The sequence below is a fragment of the Barbus barbus genome, assembly GCF_936440315.1.
Source record: "Barbus barbus genome assembly, chromosome: 39".
NCBI lineage: Eukaryota > Metazoa > Chordata > Actinopteri > Cypriniformes > Cyprinidae > Barbus > Barbus barbus.
The window spans coordinates 162,475-184,674 of NC_136717.1; the positions used below are offsets into that span (position 1 = coordinate 162,475).

The following is a 22,200-nucleotide window of genomic DNA, read 5'->3' on the forward strand; positions in this document are numbered from 1 at the left end:
GTAACTAGTATTATCTAGCTGTATGTAGTAACTAGTATTATCTAGCTGTATGTAACTAGTATTATCTAGCTGTATGTAACTAGTATTATCTAGCTGTATATTAACTAGCTGTATGTAACTAGTATTAACTAGCTGTATATTAACTAGCTGTATGTAACTAGTATTAACTAGCTGTATGTAACTAGTATTATCTAGCTGTATGTAACTAGTATTATCTAGCTGTATATTAACTAGCTGTATGTAACTAGTATTAACTAGCTGTATGTAACTAGTATTATCTAGCTGTATATTAACTAGCTGTATGTAACTAGTATTATCTAGCTGTATGTAACTAGTATTATTATCTAGCTGTATCTACTAGTATTAACTAGCTGTATGTAACTAGTATTATCTAGCTATATGTAGTAACTAGTATTATCTAGCTGTATATTAACTAGCTGTATGTAACTAGTATTAACTAGCTGTATATTAACTAGCTGTATGTAACTAGTATTAACTAGCTGTATGTAACTAGTATTATCTAGCTGTATGTAACTAGTATTAACTAGCTGTATGTAACTAGTATTATCTAGCTGTATATTAACTAGCTGTATGTACCTAGTATTAACTAGCTGTATATTAACTAGCTGTATGTAACTAGTATTATCTAGCTGTATGTAACTAGTATTATCTAGCTGTATATTAACTAGCTGTATGTAACTAGTATTAACTAGCTGTATGTAACTAGTATTAACTAGCTGTATGTAACTAGTATTAACTAGCTGTATGTAACTAGTATGATCTGGGGAACATGTGTGATTCTGAAATTATTCACACAGGATAATTACTGGTTTATCTCCCGGATGTCAAGGCTTTCTATGAGAGTCCTGTTCTGTGGTCTAATTAGATGGATTTAAAGAAAGAAACTAATATAGTTTTGTGTCCTGTGTCATTTATATTTCACCAGATTAAAATAATATCTCAAGCTTGATTTATTTATAACACATTAACCCCTGATAGCACACATACATCTTTGAGACATCTATTTGACGTCTGCATTTACATCTGCAAGACGTATTTTTTAGGGTGTTTGCTCATCTGCAATATGTCTATAGGACGTTTCTTTTTAGATGTCAAATAGATGTCTATTAGATGTCTTTAAGATGTTTATGATTTAGACTGTATGTAAAACTGACATCTTAAAGATATCTGTCAGACGTTTGTAGACAGCAGATGCTTTCCAGATCAAGAGATCTTTAACAGACATCTTGCAGATGTATGCGTGCTATCTGGGAACCCTTCTCAGCTTCTCTTTCTGCAGATTGTATGGTGGAATACTATCAAACTCTCATCGCAGCTCATTCTTTGTGAAAGATGGATAAAAGACGCACAGGAAACAAAAACCTTGAAAAATGATATAAAACCTGCCAGAGATTAATATCACAGACAACCTCCGCTATTATTACAAATGACTGGAGGCCACCAGCTGATACTAATCCCGTGCGAATACGGCTTTTGTCTGATATGATCTTAATAAATAAATAAATAAATAAATAAATAAACAGAGTGAAGGACGGCCGAGACGCGAGAGGGAGGCGGGCCGCGTCATGACGTCACGCCGGCGGCGCTTCTTCCCAGCATGCAGTGCGCTCCTGAAGATGGCGGAAGGCGGCGCGGCGGATGTGGAGACGCAGAGAGGAGAGATCGCGACGCTCCTGAAGACGCCGCTGCGCAGATACGACACCTGGTGAGACAGACGCGCCGCGTCAAACACTCACACTGATAATAACAGATCAGGGCTCGATCACCTGACAGAGCGTCGCTGCTTTACCGCAGTAACACCACAGTCACACCTGTGCGCTGTGTGACGTCACTTCCGCTCCCCCCGCAGGTACCTGGTGGACAGCCGCTGGTTCAAGCAGTGGAAGAAGTATGTGGGCTTCGACAGCTGGGACAAATACCAGATGGGGGACCAGAGCGTGTACCCCGGACCTGTGGACAACTCCGGCCTGTTCACAGGTGTGTGTGTGTGTGTGTGTGTGTGTGTGTGTGTGTGTGTGTCTGTCTGTCTGTCTCTCTCTCCCTGTGAGTGTGTCTGTGGACTGAGTGTGTGTGTGTGTGTGTGTGTGTGTGCGTGTGTGCAGATGGGTATGTGCTGGGTGTAGGGATGGGCATTTCTGATCATATTTCATTTCGATTAATCCACAGGTTTGAGAAAGGAGTACTCGATTAATCGGGGGTGGAGCTTAAGCAAGTGTGCGTCATAGCGACAATTAAAATATTTTAATTAAAGCCCTATTAAAAACGTTGTTGATAAAACTATGACAGGATTCAGAAAATAATTAAATTAACAGATTATTAAAAATCACCATCACTAGTGGTTAATACAGTAAACATTTAAAAGAAATAACAGTGCAAGGTGAAGTTGAAGCGTTTTTCTACATGACACATTGTATATAAAATTAATCACATAGCCTAGATACACAATATGTAAATGTTATATTACAAATTGTATTTATCTACACAAAATGCATGTGAGCTTGAACTAGGCTATGTGCCAACCAGAAAGTAGTGGATGCGCTTCTCCCGTCTCCCGCTTTAAAACAACGGCAACTGAAGCCCCGCAAAAAAAAAAAAAAAAAAGTTATTTTACAGTATTATCCCCATCAATATGTGTGTCTTATTATTTGTATAAACATTTTGGATCAGTTTTTAAAAAGATAAGATAAAAAGATGTTTTATAAAACAGATAAAACACACATGATAGCTACTCTGCTTTTCAGTTATTTTATTCAACTGTTATTTTTAACAAAATATTTTACTTCAGCAGCATCACAACAGCTGTAGATAAAAAAAGTTTTTTGTAAAAGGTTTGCAAAAATAAAGTTTAATACAACTTCAAACGACTGTTAAGTAGCCCATAGCCTAACGAAAATTAGAAGCCAGCATAATTTGGCTGCGTAAACTTAAATTAAAAATAGCCTGAATATTTTTACCACAGCTATAAAACTTAAAGATTAGGTAACATTTCAAAATGATCAGTCGGTAAAGGTAAATAAAATAAAGCCGGCATAATTTAACTATGCTGCTTAAACTTAAAACAAAAACAGCCTGAATATTTTACCGTGCATGGCTAATAAAACTTAACATAAGGACTACATATTTTGGTTCAAAAAGATCAGTCGGTCTACGTGCTCAGATGAAAGCCGAATCTATTTTCAAATTAGACCGGCGGTGGAAAAAACGCACTCAGCAGGCACAGAAGTTGTCTTTCCTCGAAACCTCGCGTCTGTAATACTGCGCTGTGAATTTTCCATTCATTTATGTAATGACAGGTTAGCGTCATATACGATTCAATGGTTAGCCAGGTCCACGAGTCCGTAGTTATAGCCACCCGCGCTGGCTTCGACAGACTGTCTTTTAGTGAACAAGTGCATTTTTCGTATAGAGCATCAATCCTTGCAGTGACCGTTTTGCGCGATGGGACAGTATAGTGGGGCTCAACGTAATTCATTAAACGTTTAAAACCTTCACCTTCAACAAAACTAATAGGCAGCAAGTCTTCTGCTGTCATTTCTGCTATTAGCTGCGTCATCTTCTCTGCCCTGCCTGTGTCGCATTTCTGTCTGATGGTGAAATCTCTTATGCTCGTCTGACTGCTAGTGGCATCGGCATCAAAAGCATCTGCTTTTTTGTGTTTATGTGCAAGATGGTAACGCATCGAACTCGTTGTGGAGTTGTAGACGAGTGTGGCGCTGCACATCTTACACTTGACTGTTTTTTCGTCAAGTTTTTCAAAGTGTTGCCAGACATCGCTGCGCGCTTTAGAAGCCATATTCGCTCTGTGCTCCGGTCTTGTCTCTAGACCACAACTTCTCGCAGCCATAACCAATCAAATATCAGACTACCGCCCAAATACCAGCAAAACCAATCAGAAAGAATGAAAGCAAAAAAAAAAATATATTTTTTTTAGAGCCAATCGATCATCGTTTTCATGCTCGATCGTCGCTGATGCATTCGGGTAATCGATTAATCGAGTACTCGTGCACATCCCTAGCTGGGTGTGTATGTGTGTTATTAATGTGTATGTAATGTGTGTCTGTGGACTGTGTGTGTGTGTGTGTGTGTGTGTGTGCGTGCAGATGGGGATGTGCTGGGTGTGTATGTGTGTTATTAATGTGTATGTAATGTGTGTGTGTGTGTGTGTGTGCAGACGGGGATGTGCTGGGTGTGTGTAATATGTGTGTTATTAATGTGTGTGTGTGCAGACGGGGATGTGCTGGGTGTGTGTATGTGTGTTATTAATGTGTGTGTGTGTGTGCGCGCAGACGGGGATGTGCTGGGTGTGTATGTGTGTTATTAATGTGTGTGTGTGTGTGTGTGTGTGTGTGCAGACGGGGATGTGCTGGGTATCCGGGAGCACCTGATCGATGAGCTGGACTACATCCTGCTGCCGGCTGACGGCTGGAACAAGCTGCTGAGCTGGTACGGCCTCAGAAAGGGACAGCAGCCCATCGCTCGCAAGGTACACACATCACAACAGATCACACACACACACCCATCTGCACCATTACACACCGTACTGATCCGTCACTGATCATAACTGATCATACACACACACTAGGGTGGGAGAAAAAATCTATCCAGCCATTTTTTTTTTTTTTTATGTTACACTTGAAGTGTGCGGTCTCGCCCATATTTTCCTTACAAATGCCCTACGAAGTCATCATTTATGTGGTTTGTATTGCAGTGGACTTCTATATTATGACCTCACTAACAGAAGGCTGTGTTCAATTTCAAATGCTGTTAGTGTAGATGCTCGCGCATGCGGCTGCTCGACTCCGTGGTTTAATGTATTTGCGTCTCAAAATGGTTTTATGACGCAAAATTAATGTAAACACAGCCAGTTATGTCTTAAGGGATTAAACGGACAGGACAAAACACATTACTTCTTATATTTGCAGCTTAATAGATCAAGAATCGTTCTGGAATCGGATCGTGACCCCCAGAATCAGATCGGATCGTAAAGTGACTAAAGATTCCCACCCCTAACAGTCAAGTCACCTTTATTTATATAGTGCTTTTAACAATACAGATTGTGTTAAAGCACTTAACAGTATCAGATTGGAGGATAGAGTGTCAGTAATGTATAATAATAAGATTAAACACTCAATTTTCAGTTAAAGGTATTTCATTATTGAATTCAGAGATGTCATTGTCTAGCTCAGTTTAGTTTAAATAGTATCTGTGCAATCAAATTGTCAATAGTCACTAGAAATTAAGTGTCCCCAACTGAGCAAGCCAGAGGAGACAGACCCATCTACACCACACTGATCATAACAGATCATAACTGACCCATCACTGATCATAACGGATCATAACTGACCATCACTGATCATAACTGACCCATCACTGATCATAACGGATCATAACTGACCATCACTGATCATAACTGATCATAATTGACCATCACTGATCATAACTGACCCATCACTGATCATAACTGACCCATCACTGATCATAACTGACCCATCACTGATCATAACAGATCATAACTGACCCATCACTGATCATAACTGATCATAACAGATCATAACTGACCCATCACTGATTATAACAGATCATAACTGACCATCGCTGATCATAACAGATCATAACTGACCATCACTGATCATAACAGATCATAACTGACCATCACTGATCATAACTGACCCATCACTGATTATAACAGATCATAACTGACCCATCACTGATCATAACAGATCATAACTGACCATCACTGATCATAACTGACCCATCACTGATTATAACAGATCATAACTGACTCATAACAGATCATAACTGACCCATCACTGATCATAACAGATCATAACTGACCATCACTGACCCATCACTGATCATAACTGAACCATCACTGATCATAACAGATCATAACTGACCCATCACTGATCATAACAGATCATAACTGATCACACACCCTGTCTTATGTTTTAAAATCACTGACAGAGGAAGTTTGTTCCCATCAGGTTAACATGACAGTCACGACTCATGCTGCTGTATGCATTTTATTTTTACATATTTCATGGCACACTCGTTTGCTTGTATTTGGCACCACCTATTGTTGTGGGTGTATTATTGACATGTCAAAGTTTAGACCCTGAATATAAGACGACCACATTTTTTCAGATGAATTTCCCAGAAAAAAACATTCTTATATTCGGGTCAATACGGTAATATGCTAATGATTTTCGGTGTAATAATGTTGACCCATACAAAGTATTGTTGGCTATTGCTACAAATATACCTGTGCTACTGATGACTGCTTTTGTGCTGCAGGGACACGTGTGTGTGTGTGTGTGTGTGTGTGTGTGTGTGTGTGTGTGTGAGAGGCTCCTGCTGGCTCAGATCTGCAGGTTAATGTCTGCTGTTGATCAGCGGGCCGGTCTCTCTCTCTCTCCACCCCTCTGCTCATGTATGTGAGGGTATCTGTGTGTGTGTGTCTCTCTCCACCCCTCTGCTGATGTATGTGAGGGTATCTGTGTGTGTGTGTCTCTCTCCACCCCTCTGCTCATGTATATGAGGGTATCTGTGTGTGTGTGTCTCTCTCCACCCCTCTGCTCATGTATATGAGGGTATCTGTGTGTGTGTGTGCAGACGGGGATGTGCTGGGTGTGTATGTGTATGTAGTGTGTGTGTGTGTGTGTGTGTGTGTGTGTCTCTCCACCCCTCTGCTCATGTATATGAGGGTATCTGTGTGTGTGTGTGTGTGTGTGTGTGTGTGTGTGTCTCTCTCTCCACCCCTCTGCTCATGTATATGAGGGTATCTGTGTGTGTGTGTGTGTGTGTGTGCAGACGGGGATGTGCTGGGTGTGTATGTGTATGTAGTGTGTGTGTGTGTGTCTCTCTCTCCACCCCTCTGCTCATGTATATGAGGGTATCTGTGTGTGTGTGTGTGTGTCTCTCTCTCCACCCCTCTGCTCATGTATATGAGGGTATCTGTGTGTGTGTGTGTGTGTGTGCAGACGGGGATGTGCTGGGTGTGTATGTGTATGTAGTGTGTGTGTGTGTGTCTCTCTCTCCACCCCTCTGCTCATGTATGTGAGGGTATCTGTGTGTGTGTGTCTCTCTCTCCACCCCTCTCCATGTATGTGAGGGTATCTGTGTGTGTGTGTCTCTCTCTCCACCCCTCTCCATGTATGTGAGGGTATCTGTGTGTGTGTGTCTCTCTCTCCACCCCTCTCCATGTATGTGAGGGTATCTGTGTGTGTGTGTGTGTGTGTGTGTGTGTGTCTCTCTCTCTCCACTCCTCTGCATGTATGTGAGGGTATCTGTGTGTGTGTGTGTGTGTGTGTCTCTCTCTCTCCACTCCTCTGCATGTATGTGAGGGTATCTGTGTGTGTGTGTGTGTGTGTGTGTGTGTGTGTGTGTGTCTCTCTCTCTCTCCACTCCTCTGCATGTATGTGTGTGTGTGTGTGTGTGTGTGTGTGTCTCTCTCTCTCTCCACTCCTCTGCATGTATGTGAGGGTGTGTGTGTGTGTGTGTGTCTCTCTCTCTCTCCACTCCTCTGCTCATGTATGTGAGGTAGGGTTGGGCGATAAATTGATTTTATCGATTAACTCGAATGTGTAGTTTACATTGATTTGTTTGAATGAATATCGGTTTTCTTTTTAACATCCGCCGACGCTCCCCTCTGAGCTCCAGTAGTTCTGAATGAGCTCAGTCCCCCCACCCCCTCCGCGCGCGTTTGTTATATAGGGTTTGTTATATAGGGTTTGTTATATAGGGTTTGTTATATAGGGCATATAATGCCGTTTTGTGAGATCACGATGAACTAAGATGAGGGACAGCTTTTAATGATTATTAAGAGAGTTTGCAAATGTGATATTGGTTTAATACAACAGTTCATTAAACAAGAAGTTAATATTAAGTTACTTATATTGTCTGACTACAACACTATTGCCTTATTTTGCTCTATTTCATGAACGAAAATAGTTTCAAACAAAGTCCCAGCGCATCTCCATTCAAACACAGCGGTGTTTCGTTTATGAATGAACTGCGTTTTAAAATGAATCTAGTGAGTCAATGATTCAATTACCCATTCATAAAGACAGTCTACTTCATTCCTGATTGAATCAGCCGTTCAAACGAATCAATTAAATGAATGATTCAGTGATAAAATCAGTGACATACCGCCACCTACCGGTGGTTTTAATTAAATTTTTAAGTATCTTTTCTGTTATTTAAATCATTTACCCCCGGTTTCACAGACCAGGTTTAAGATTAGTCCCAGACTAAAATGTAATTCTGAGTTGGTTCAGCTGAAATAAACTTGCACTGATTGATCTTAAAACATATCATATTTAATAACATATTTAATAGAACGTGTGGCTGAGTATAAGTACTTAGGGCTTTTACTTGACGACCATTTGACTTTTAAGGCTCATATCCAAAATTTAGCACGGAAACTTAGGTTAAAGCTAGGGTTCTATTTTAGGAATAGGGCCTGCTTTTCTCTTGCAACAAGGAAGAAACTGGTCGAGGCTACTTTCCTGTCTCTTATGGACTATGGTGATTTTTTTATATATGCACGCCCCTAATAAATATTTGCACCAACTGGATTCAGTTTATCATGGTGCACTGAGATTTATTACAGGGTGCAAACCTTTTACACATTGTTGCACTCTGTATAAACTAGTTCAGTGGCCCTCCCTCGCTCAGCGCAGGCTAACCCGTTGGCGATTGTTTATATATAAATCCATCATTGGGACATTGCCCCCTTATTTATGTAGGCTTATGTCCTTCAAGGCCAGCACTCGCTCTCTGCGGTCTAATGATAATCTCCACCTGGTTGTGCCTAGGGCTCGCACAGAGTTAGGGAAGCAAGCATTTAGAATTTCTGCCCCATCAGCGTGGAACCTGTTACTGAATGACTTAAAACTTGATAACTTGGTCTCCTTTGGTCAATTTAAGAGGCTAGTAAAGTACCGGGAAGCAGGCACAATGGGCACTTGTCCCTGCTTCCCAAATTAGGATAAGTCTATGGTGACAATGGGGGATGTCATGATGCATTTTTTCATTGTACTGTAAATGTATTATGTCTTGTATGTTCAATGTATTTTTTATATTTTGTATTCTATGTGGAACTTTTATTGCGGCTTTCTTGGCCAGGGCTCCTTCGCAAAAGAGACTTGTTCTCAAAGGATTTCCCTGGTTAAATAAGGGTTAAATAAAAAAAATAAATAAAAAATATCAGTGCCTTTGTTTTGTCTCAAGATGCACACCAGTAATGTTTTTTTTCTAAGCATGTTAATAAAAAGTACTTAAATGTCCTAATTGAACTATGACCTAATCCTGGTTTAGTCTAAGCCCTGTCTGTGAAACTGGGCCTTGATATTTCTACATTAAAAATTGTATATTTAAAACACTAACCTCAACATGAATTTATGAATTTAATTGCACTTCTGCAACCTCTGAGCCTCATTAAACATCTGAAAATACACCTAGAAGCCACTCTTGTTCTTCTGTGCCACCTCTGTAGTACACATTTATTCCTTAAATACTGATTTCATTTGATTGGTTTCATAATCTACTTGTTTTTATTCTGTTGTTTTAATTAGAAATGATAAAAATCTTATTAAAATATTTTTTTTAATTTGACATAAAAGATAACATACTTTCAATAAAGTTAGAAAAATGCCATTACAAAGGTAAAAACTAAATTCCCTGTAAATCACTTTAAGGAGTCACATATCACCTCGTAACGGGAAGGTTCATTTTTGATCAGAATTTTTGATTGATTTGACGCGCTCCTAAAAAGAAAAATAAGCGCAGAGCCCTGATTGTATATAAAATTGCGGGCATCAGGGATTACGCCTGGCATTGAAACTGCTTTTGAATGCACAATCGTTTTTTAGTTTCACTTTCGAGATTCGCGATCGCATGTACTGTTTATACTATGGAGCAGTACTTGCCACACATTTTACAAGATCAGATGTTTGTCAGTGGTCCTGAGGATCTGCAAACCATTTGTCATCGTCCCGCCAAAACAGTCACTGATATTTAATGCTGTTGAATGTTTTGTTTGCACTTTATCAGAACTACTTCCTATCTACTGAATAGCAAGATGTTAAAACTTGTGTTTGAAGAAAGCTTATCAAAAAGGGTCACATAATTTTGTTATGTTATGTTAAGTTACATATTCCCTTTTTACAATGCCAGGGCCTGCCATCTAGTCTTTTTGGCTGTTGTTTCTGATTGCACTTTAACCCCAAGGGGGAAATCCAGATTAAATCCCAGAAGGGAAAATCAAAACAAAATGAAGTTAAAACTTGTTTTGAACAATTTCTTTGTCATCGGCAGATTGATTTTAAGTAGGGGGAAAAAAATTCATTTAAATCGTAAATCGGATTTTTTGTAAAAAAAAATCGGGGATTTGTTTCTTAGGCCATATCGCCCAGCCCTAATGTGAGGGTGTGTGTGTGTGTATGTGTGTGTGTGTGTGTGTGTGTGTCTCTCTCTCTCCGCCCCTTTGCTTGTGTGTGTGTGTGTGTGTGTGTCTCTCTCTCTCCGCCCCTCTGCTCATGTATGTGAGGGTGTGTGTGTGTGTGTGTGTGTGTGTCTCTCTCTCTCCGCCCCTCTGCTCATGTATGTGAGGGTATCTCTGTGTGTGTGTGTGTGTGTGTGTGTGTGTGTGTATGTCTCTCTCTCTCCGCCCCTCTGCTCATGTATGTGAGGGTGTGTGTGTGTGTGTGTGTGTCTCTCTCTCCGCCCCTCTGCTCATGTATGTGAGGGTATCTCTGTGTGTGTGTGTGTGTCTCTCTCTCTCCGCCCCTCTGCTCATGTATGTGAGGGTGTGTGTGTGTGTGTGTGTGTCTCTCTCTCCGCCCCTCTGCTCATGTATGTGAGGGTATCTCTGTGTGTGTGTGTGTGTGTGTGTGTGTGTGAGAGTCTCTCTCTCCACCCCTCTGCTCATGGATGTGAGGGTATCTCTGTGTGTGTGTGTATGTCTCTCTCTCTCCGCCCCTCTGCTCATGTATGTGAGGGTGTGTGTGTGTGTGTGTGTGTCTCTCTCTCCGCCCCTCTGCTCATGTATGTGAGGGTATCTCTGTGTGTGTGTGTGTGTGTGTGTGTGTGAGAGTCTCTCTCTCCACCCCTCTGCTCATGGATGTGAGGGTATCTCTGTGTGTGTGTGAGTCTCTCTCTCCGCCCCTTTGCTTGTGTGTGTGTGTGTGTGTGTGTGTGTGTGTGTGAGTCTCTCTCTCCGCCCCTCTGCTCATGTATGTGAGGGTGTCGGGTGGCGATGAGGGCTATTTCTGTGTTGTCCGGAGCTCAGTGTGACTCGACCAGCAGCATGCAGGAGGTTCGGCACGTTCTCTTCTCTCTTCTGGGTTTGGGGCAGAGTCTGGCGGGTGGTGAGCGCGGGTCGGTTCTGCTTGTGCTGGGTTCCTCACGCTGAGAGAGAGTGGTTTAGCTCTGTTCGGTGTCACTGGACACGGGCCGTTTGTAATAAATAGTCAGGAATCCTTCAGCTGTTGGCCTCTGCTGCTAAAATAAGCGTTTCTCTGCTCGGCCTGTGTCAACACAAACCCTCTCCTGACCCGCCGCTCTTCTCTGAGACGAGGATCTGAGTCAGATCTGACTGGATTGTGCTGATTGTGTGTGTGTGTTCGTCCTCAGGTGGTGGAGCAGGGCATGTTCGTCAAACACTGTAAGGTGGAGGTCTACCTCACCGAGCTCAAGCTGTGTGAAGACAGCAACATGGAGAATGTTGTCTCGCGCCGCTTCAGCAAAGCAGACACCATAGGTACTCCACAACAACAGCTCCGAGCTAAACTAAACCCTCAAACGCTGATTTAAATCAAGCGCCACTGAAGCTCACACTCTTCAAATCCATCAGAAACTAGGACTGTGTGTGTGTGAACACTTTAATGAAATGATGACCAGGCACTTTTAGTGAAAAATATTACTTGTGAAGCACTTAAAACTACATTACTGAAGTCTCTTCTTTTTGTTTTCAGACTTTTGTTAGATCACATGCTTGTTTTGTATTGTGCTGTATTTTACAAGTATCTAATTCTGAAGATCATGTGACCCTGAAGACTGGAGTAATGATGCTGGAAATTCAGCGCTGCATCACAGAAATAAATTACAGTTACACTGATATTCACACAGAAAACAGCTAAATTGTAATATTATTTCTCAATTTTATTGTTTTTACTGTATTTTTGATCAAATAAATGCAGCCTTTGTGAGCAGAGGAGATTTCACAACACTTCAGATGAATGGTAGTGTATGTGCTGCTGATCTCAGAGACCTGCTCTGACTTCAGTTTGATTTGCTCACACACAGACAGCATCGAGCGGGAGATGCGGAAGCTGTTCAGTATCCCGGACGAGAAGGAGACGCGGCTCTGGAACAAGTACATGAGCAACACCTTCGAGCCGCTCCGTAAACCAGACAGCACCATTCAGGACGCAGGGCTCTATCAGGGACAGGTGAGACCTCGCCGATGACTCTAACTCTGATTCAGTGCTAAATCAGTGATGAATCAGAGAACGCTCCCTGAGACTGAAGTGTTTGGCAGAGGAGAGACTGACAATCACTTCACTGAGATCCAATCCTAGCGGTCAACTATTGGTATTTCAAAGTGTTTTAAACGCTGCTGATGTAACAAGGCCTGTTTTAATGACGTCAAATGACTTCTGCGCTCCGAACCGCTGGTGTGAAACTAATGATTCACTAAGGCTTCAGAGCTTCCAGAAGCAGTGCTTGGGAAGCGGCTCTCACTAAAGATTGGCAGGAAGTAGATGTGTCCTGCAGGATGTGCTCCAGTCACAGTGACGTCAGCGCTGAAATAGGCCTCTGTCATTGTGGGCGATTAATCTGATTTTATTGATTAATTTGAATTTAATGTCTTGCTACTATTTTATTTTTTAGGAATAAATTTTTCTTTAACTCTCACTCACACACTCGCGCACGCACACACACACACACACAAGCTCGCTCTCTCACACACACACACACGCTCGCTCGCTCGCTCACACACACTCACACTCGCTCACACACACACACGCTCGTTCGTTCGCTCGCTCACACACTCACACTCGCTCACACACACACACACGCTCGCTCACACACACTCACACTCGCTCGCTCACACACACTCACACTCGCTCGCTCACACACACTCACACTCGCTCGCTCACACACACTCACACTCGCTCGCTCACACACACTCACACTCGCTCGCTCACACACACTCACACTCGCTCACACACGCTCGCTCGCTCACACACACTCACTCGCTCACACACACACACACACACGCTCGCTCACACACACTCACACTCGCTCACACACACTCACACTCGCTCACACACGCTCGCTCGCTCACACACACTCACACTCGCTCACACACACACACGCTCGCTCGTTCACACACACACACACGCTCGCTCGCTCACACACTCACACTCGCTCACACACACACGCTCGCTCGCTCACTCACACACACACGCTCGCTCGCTCACACACACTCACACTCGCTCACCCACACACACGCTCGCTCGCTCACACACACTCACACTCGCTCACACACACACACGCTCGCTTGCTCACACACACTCACACTCGCTCACACACACACGCTCGCTCGCTCTCACACACTCACACTCGCTCACACACACGCTCGCTCCCTCGCTCACACACACTCTCACACACACACACACGCTCGCTCGCTCACACACACTCACACTCGCTCACCCACACACACGCTCGCTCACTCACACACACACACACACACACACGCTCGCTCTCTCACACTCGCTCACACACACACTCACACACTCACACTCGCTCACACACACGCTCGCTCCCTCGCTCACACACACACACACACGCTCGCTCGCTCTCTCACACTCGCTCACACACACGCTCCCTCGCTCACACACACTCACACACTCACACTCGCTCACACACACACGCTCGCTCGCTCTCACACACTCACACTCGCTCACACACACGCTCGCTCCCTCGCTCACACACACTCACACACTCGCGGCCTATGAGTCGTAACTCATGTTCTTCCTGTGACTGCAGGTTCTGGTGATCGAGCAGAAGAACGAGGACGGCTCGTGGCCCCGTGGCTCCTCGGCACTCAAGTGAGTCATGTGACGTCCAGATCATGTGATCTCCTCATTGCTTTAGAGCCCATGCTCGGATACCTGCTTGTCTCCTCGAGATCGTCTCCTGTAACTTTCGCTCTTCTTGTCTTTTGAAGGTCATCTGGTGCTTCCTCTCTCTCTGCTTTACCAAAGATCTGCCCTTCATCTCTCACAAACAATCATAACAGCAGCTTCAGCGGCCGCAAGTAAGCCTGCAGGGGGTGGGGCCAGTGGGTGGGGGCGGGGCTACTGAAACACTCCCTGTGTGTCTTGCCACATCTCTGTGTGCTCAGTTTGACATAATAGATTAAAACAGTGAATCCTGCTCCAGACACACACACACACACACACACTTGAGAACTGAAGGATTTTTAATTTCAGCGATGAAATAAATCACATGACGTTGGCTTTAAAGTCTAATCAGTGTCATGTAGGGTGTACACATTGGCAAACACTTTTATCCAAAGCGAAGTCAGAGCGATGCGTGTCCTGCGTTCACTGGTGCTCTAGGTAGTGTGGTGCTCGTAGCTGCAGTGCATTGTGGGAATGGAGGGCTGCTGCTCTGTTAGCTGCTGATGCTGCTCTGGCTTTCATTAATGCTGAACGCTCGCATGTTCAGACTTCACTTTATTCATTTCATTGAATGAAATAGACATCAGGGGCCGGTTGCATAAACTGTGTAGACTAGTATTAAAAAGTTAGTCATCTAATCTTTTTCTTCAAGACTGGTCATAACTGTTTTAATTCAGTAGTGAAAAGATAGATGGGTCTTATTTGTATTGGAAGAGTAAGACTGATTACTGTTTATGTGACCGGTTTCAGATCAATCACTGACACTGCTGTGCAAAAGTAAGTGCACCCCACGAACAGATGTGTCTCTGCAGCACAAAAGCAGTCATGAGTAGCACAGGTATATTTGTAGCAATAGACAACAATACATTGTATGGATCAAAATTATACATTTTTCTTTAATGCAAAAAATCATTAGGATATTAAGAAAAGATAATGTTCCATGAAGATATTTTGTACATTTCCTACCGTAAATATATCAAAACTTAATTTGATTAGTAATATGCATTGCTAAGAACTTCATTTGAACAACTTTAAAGGAGATTTTCTCAATATTTAGATTTTTTTGCACCCTCAGATTCCAGATTTTCAAATAGTTGTTGAAAATATAGTGTAAATCGTTGTATACGTCTCAATTTCACAAAATTGACCCTTATGGCTGGTTTTGTGGTCCAGGGTCACATGCTGACACTGGGAGGTTATTTGGACAGTGCTGATGAAGGTGATGTACTTGTAACACCTGATTTTAAAATAATGTTTTTGATGCTACATAATCAAGGGACCAGAGACTTTCTCACTTCAATGAGCCATGTGTATTACACCACCAATCAACATACAGCCAATAACTTACAATGTACATATAGTTACGCAGATGCATGAAAAAAAACCAAACAGCTCAGTTCAGACTTTTGTAACCATGTCTTTGATTACTCAAGGTTCAGTCTTAAGTGACGTAGAACAAGATGAAATAGTACTTAAGCGCCTTGTTGATGAGGCCCCCTCTGCCAGCAACTGAGCTTCCCAATAACTGTCCGTAATGTGAACTGTAGTTTATATAATGAATCATAGATGGCAAAAAGATGTTGTAGACAAACGAAGATAGTTAATCCCATTTTCTGATCAAGGTCCTATCAATAGCTCAGCTTCCAGCTCATGCCTGCATGTTGAACCCTCTGCATCAAACAAACAGATAAACTTAGTGCCACCTTTAACACATTTACTCATCCCATATTTACATAAATATTACCCAACATCATATATCCAAATAAAGGACTAACAAGAGCACTTACATTTCAGTTAAAGAACCTCAGGTTCCTCAAATGAGGGACAAAAACAGGACAGCATTGGTGAGAAAGTTTCTTCATGTGGTTAACACATACTTCCTACTCCATACTCCTTCTCTTACCTTTTTATGCTACTAGGCATCTCACTGGCTAGAGCGCCCCTAGTGACAGGATTAAATAATACGTTCTAATGGGACAAAATGTAACTGTAAAACTGTTACATACTTTAAAGGATGAGTTCACTCCAGGATGAACATCTCCTGATAATTTACTCACCCACATGTCATCCAAGATGCTCAGTCTAAAAGAAATTAAGGTTCTTGAGGAAAACATTCCAGGATTTTTCTCCATGTAGTGGACTTCAATGGTGCTCAACGGGTTGAAGGTCCAGATTGCATTTCAGCGCAGGTTCAAAAAACTGTGGTTAAAAAGTGAATAAATGTTAATTTTTGTAAGAAAGTGACTGATGGTTTGGTTGGATAAGAGCCCTGCAACACTGAGCACAGGTGCCCCACAAGGCTGTGTGCTTAGCCCGCTGCTCTTCACACTGCTGACCCACGACTGCACTGCCAAGTTCAGCTCCAACCACATCATCAAGTTTGCTGATGACACAACAGTGGTAGGTCTCATCAGCAACAATGATGAAACGCACTACAGAGAGGAAGTGGCACAGCTGGCTGAATGGTGTGGCACAAACAATCTGTCCCTCAATGTGGAGAAGACAAAGGAGGTTGTGATGGACTTCAGGAGAAACTCCATTGACCACCCCCCACTGACCATCGACAGCTCGACTGTGGAGAGAGTCAGCAGCACTAAATTCCTGGGCGTGCACATCACAGAGGATCTCACCTGGACCACCAACACCATGTTGCTCTCCAAAAAGGCACAACAGCGCCTACACTTTCTCCGCCGGCTGAAAAGAGCAAGTCTCCCTCCACCCATCCTCACCACATTCTACAGAGGCACCATTGAGAGTGTGCTGACCAGCTGCATCACTGTCTGGTACGGGAACTGCAGTGCTGCTGACCGCAAGACCCTCCAGCGGACAGTGAACACAGCTGCAAAGATCATCGGTGCCCCTCTCCCCTCCATCCTGGACATCTTCCTTACACGATGCTCCAGCAAAACCAACAGCATCGTGAAGGACTCCACCCATCCCTCCCACAGTCTCTTCCAGCTCCTACCATCAGGAAGACGGTACCGTAGCATCAGAGCCCGCTCCGCCAGACTGCTCAACAGCTTTTTCCCCCAGGCTGTGAGAGCCCTGAACTCAAACCACCCCGCCCCCCTCTGAAACCCCATGCAAACCCCTACCTCCTGAAACATGGACCACCCCCCACCCCAAACCTTACCACACCGAAGAAAAACTGTATGGAACTTTAATTTTTTTTATTTATTTTATTTTTATTTTTTGTGCAATTCAAAGTGTGCTACACACAGGTGAGTGGGCCTGTACAAACCACCTGTAGTAACACACTCTCCTCTATGTGCACTATGGACACTTTACACTATGGACACTTACACTTTACACTATGTGCACTATGGACACTTACACACACTGCTGCGTGTACACAATCCCACAAAAGACTCAGCAATATATGTATGTTTACATGCTCATGCACTACAAATCATCCTGCACTTTTCCCCAACCAGCTGCTGACTCAAATGTCTCTCTTTGCACATGTACAGTATTTATGTGAAGCATTCGTATAGTTGTATTTTTTTATCCTTTATTCTTTTAGTTTGTATAGGGTAAATACTTATATATAGTATACTTCTAGTTAAATCTGTCAGTAGGTTAGTAGTGTATAGGTTTATAGTGTTTTTTACTTCATTGTTGTATGTCTGTATTTATGTAGACCGTGGTCCTGCGAGACACGACATTTCGTTCCACTGTATGTCCCCACATGTAGCAGAATGACAATAAAGCTCAACTTGAACTTGACTTGACTTGACTGTTCCTCGGCTGGGGTCATGTAGAGCTCTTTGAAGCTGCACTGAAACTGCAGTTTGGACCTTCAACCCACCATTGAAGTCCACTAATTTCTTTGCGACTGAAGACAGAAAGACTGTTCGGATGACATGGGGGTGAGTAAATTATCAGCAAATTTTTATTCTGGAAGTTAACTAATCCTTTAACACCTAATGTTAAAAATTTGACATGCCTGGAAGTCTTTTATTCCACGAAATCACCTACAGAAATCCAGTTGTCCTCTATGGTAAAAGTAAGTGCACCCCTACATCTAAGTAGGTGATCAGGCTTTCTATCTGCGTTAACTGTTTTCTGTGATATTGGAGGAGTTTCATGCATGTTCAGACCATTTCCAGTGTTTATGAGCAAAGCAGAGCAGTATATGGAGGTGTGTATAAGGCCTGGTCTTCCACTATAATTGGCGCAGTGGTTTGTAATGCTGGACTCTTGCTGTAGTGTGAATGCCAGGTGTTTATCTGTGTGTGCTGATGAGCGACACACTCTTTGTGAGGTGTTCTTACTCTCTCACAGCGCTGTGTAATATCATGTATGAGTGAGGTGGATCAGAGCTGTGGTTGACTGGTGTGCTCGTCTGCATGTTTAGTGTTGCTCTGATCATCTGCTCTCTCTGCTGCTGCTGTGCCTGTCGCTCTCACACGTGTGTGTGTGTGTGTGTGTGTGTGTGTGTGCGCGTAGCGTGAAGAGCTCCAGCTACAGCCTGCCGTCCTACCCACCCTACAGCAGCTACGAGAGCTTGGATCAGGGCCGGCGCAGCGAGAGAGCGGGTCTCTGCGGCCTGTCTAACCTGGGGAACACCTGCTTCATGAACTCAGCCACACAGGTGAGCTCCACACACTCATCCTGAGCAGCTCCTGTGTGTGTGTGTGCGTGTGTCCAGTGCTGAGCCTCTGTGTGTGTGTGTGTGTGTGTGTTTCAGTGTCTAAGCAACATCCCGCCGCTCACCCAGTTCTTCCTGAAGGACCAGCACCAGGTCGAGCTGAACCAGGACAATCCTCTGGGCATGAAGGGCGAGATTGCCAAGGCCTACTCTGAGCTCATCAAGCAGCTGTGGTCGGGCAAATACAGCTACGTCACTCCACGCCCCTTCAAGGTACAGACATTGTTCATGTGTTTATGTCCTCATTTAGAGAGACGCAGACGCTGAAATCACCGCGATCATGTGCTTCAGTGTGTGTGTGTGTGTAGTAAACAAAACCATGCGTCTGTGCCATTCATTCACACAGAGACACGCAGATCATCCAGGATTCAGGTTTAAATGGCTTAATATTTACAGATACTAGTCCATATTGCTATTTGATTTAAATGTAATGACCTACTTTCGATGAATTCATCCAAACTTTGACGACATTCTGTGGCATTATGCGGGAGATACTGTACAGTAAATTCAGTTTTATGACTGGATTCTGCGATTCTGTCCATGTTTTCTGCATCACTGTAATCATAGGGTGCTAGTATCTGCAATCACGAAAGGAAAGTATGTCCCTGTGACCCTGTCTTTGCTGAGAGAGATTGCGTCATGTCCTTGGCAAACGATGATGTTTCTGGTATGTTGTGCTGTGAATGTGTGAGCACTGCTGGGGGTCGTTCAGACTGAAGACGTCTCTGTGTCTGCTGTTTCAGACTCAGGTGGGCCGGTTCGCTCCTCAGTTCTCTGGCTATCAGCAGCAGGACTCTCACGAGCTGCTGGCCTTCCTGCTGGACGGACTGCACGAAGACCTCAACCGCATCCGCAAGAAGCCCTACATCCAGCTGAAGGACGAAGACGGCCGGCCCGACAAGGTCCAGCACACACACACACACAAAAAGCTTAATTACTAATAATAAATGGCTAATATTCTAGTAATATGCATGCTAATAAGCAACTAGTTAAGAGACCCTAAAATAAAGTGTTATTTTTATCATCAGTTGTCAGCTTTATCAGTATGTTTCAGTTTCATCATGGAAATACATCCTTGAATAGAACAAACATCGCGTTAAATTAATGATTATATCATGGCTGTTTGTTATTTTAAAATGTAATACTTGCCTAAATATGACTACGAGAAACAATTCTTTTAAATTTTACTCAAAGTTAAGGGTTGCTTGCTTATACTTTTTTGTGTGCATTATATAAATTACATCATTACATCCATAAGAGGGACAAATCTTGATTGTTCAGCTTAAACTGTCCTGTGGTCTAAAATCATTTCAAGTAAAAGCACAAGTGAAATATATTTGTCAGACTGCAGAAGACGGTGAAATCTCAGTGTATACAAACCGTAAGGAATGATCAGCAGTTCCAGCATCTAAACATGCAGCTTTTCTCTTATATTTAGATGTTAATAGTTTTCTGCTGAGAAGCTCGTGTTCCTCCTGTAAGGTTTTGTCCTGTGTTCGCACGTGTGTGTGTGTGTGTGTGTGTGTGTGTGTGTGAGAGAGAGAGAGAGAGAGAGATCCGGAGTCTCCAGACTGATGCTTCTCCTCTGGATCTCCTGCAGGTGGTGGCGGAGGAGGCCTGGGAGAACCACATCAAGAGGAATGACTCCATCATCGTGGATATCTTCCACGGTCTCTTCAAGTCCACTCTGGTGTGTCCTGTGTGTGCCAAGATCTCCGTGACCTTTGACCCCTTCTGCTACCTGACACTGCCTCTGCCCATGAAGAAGGAGCGGATGCTGGAGGTGTATCTGGTGTGGCTGGACCCGCTGGCCAAACCCACTCAGGTAAGTCACACAGACACCTCGTATCTATCTGTCTGTCTGTCTGTCTGTCTGTCTGTCTGTCTGTCTGTCTGTCTGTCTATCTATCTATCTATCTATCTATCTATAATCTATCTGTCTATCTATACTATCTATCTATCTATGTCTATCTGTCTATCTGTCTATCTATACTATCTATCTATCTATGTCTATCTGTCTATCTATCTATCTATCTGTCTATCTATCTATCTATCTATCTATCTATCTATCTATAATCTATCTGTCTATCTATACTATCTATCTATCTATCTATGTCTGTCTATCTATCTATCTATTATCTATCTGTCTATACTATCTATCTATCTATGTCTATCTGTCTATCTATCTATCTGTCTGTCTGTCTGTCTATCTATCTATCTATAATCTATCTGTCTATCTGTCTATCTGTCTATCTATCTATCTATCTATCTGTCTATCTATCTATCTATCTGTCTATCTATCTATCTATCTGTCTATACTATCTATCTATCTATGTCTATCTGTCTGTCTATCTATCTATCTGTCTGTCTGTCTGTCTATCTATCTGTCTGTCTGTCTATCTGTCTATCTATCTGTCTATCTATCTGTCTGTCTGTCTGTCTATCTATCTATCTATCTGTCTGTCTGTCTGTCTATCTATCTGTCTATCTATCTGTCTGTCTGTCTGTCTATCTATCTGTCTATCTGTCTGTCTATCTGTCTGTCTATCTATCTGTCTATCTATCTATCTGTCTGTCTGTCTGTCTGTCTATCTATCTGTCTATCTATCTGTCTATACTATCTATCTGTCTGTCTGTCTGTCTGTCTATCTATCTGTCTATCTATCTGTCTATACTATCTATCTGTCTGTCTGTCTGTCTGTCTGTCTATCTGTCTATACTATTGTTTATTCAATTTACTGACTTCAACTACAGCTTCAAACTACAAGCTTTTAAACCACTTCGAGCAGCTTTTCTCAAGCCAACTTCAGAGTTTGTTCACAAACTTAACTTGTCTCTGGATGACGCTTTCATTCCTTTGAGACGTTTATTTCAAAACAACATATTTAACCAGACAAATAAATTAATTCATCTAAATCAGCACAAGCATTTATAAACACATCCCAATTTGTATTGCTAAAACAGTCCTGGAGAGAATTAATATATTCCTCCGACACACCGGAACTAAACGGCGTTCCGGCTTAGTTTTCTTAAGGACCGATTTGTATAACGGAACCAAGTACACAACATTGTGATCTGACATACCCAAGGGAGCTCTACAAAAAGATTTATACGCTTCCTTCACAGACCCATAACATAAATCAAGACATTTCTTATAACGTGTAAAACAGGTTACATACTGATAAAAACCACTCAAGGACTTCCCCATTTTACAATGATTAAAATCACCCATAACGAAGTTCGGTGCATCTGGCGTCATCCTTTGAAGTCTTTGCACAGTTGCCGTATCAACATTAGCCTTCGGGTGAATATAAACAAGTGTAACAAACAGCTGCG

General features: G+C 42.7%; 1 protein-coding gene across 4 annotated transcripts in view; it reads left to right on the forward strand.

The window, feature by feature from the left end:
• The first annotated feature begins 1,622 nt into the window (after positions 1-1,622).
• LOC306858712 (ubiquitin carboxyl-terminal hydrolase 15-like) overlaps positions 1,623-22,200 on the forward strand; it is a 30,842-nt gene continuing 10,264 nt past the window's right edge. For 2 of the 4 annotated variants that reach the window (XM_079399379.1, XM_079399380.1), the window contains exons 1-11: positions 1,623-1,726; positions 1,871-1,998; positions 4,374-4,504; positions 11,656-11,782; positions 12,328-12,473; positions 14,077-14,138; positions 14,258-14,347; positions 18,663-18,807; positions 18,904-19,077; positions 19,608-19,766; positions 20,465-20,689. In XM_079399379.1, coding sequence (XP_079255505.1) covers positions 1,638-1,726; positions 1,871-1,998; positions 4,374-4,504; positions 11,656-11,782; positions 12,328-12,473; positions 14,077-14,138; positions 14,258-14,347; positions 18,663-18,807; positions 18,904-19,077; positions 19,608-19,766; positions 20,465-20,689 — 1,476 coding nt within the window. In that variant the 5' untranslated portion in view covers positions 1,623-1,637. The remainder of the gene's footprint in view (positions 1,727-1,870; positions 1,999-4,373; positions 4,505-11,655; positions 11,783-12,327; positions 12,474-14,076; positions 14,139-14,257; positions 14,348-18,662; positions 18,808-18,903; positions 19,078-19,607; positions 19,767-20,464; positions 20,690-22,200) is intronic. The other 2 variants (XM_079399381.1, XM_079399382.1) reach the window with 1 other exon arrangement.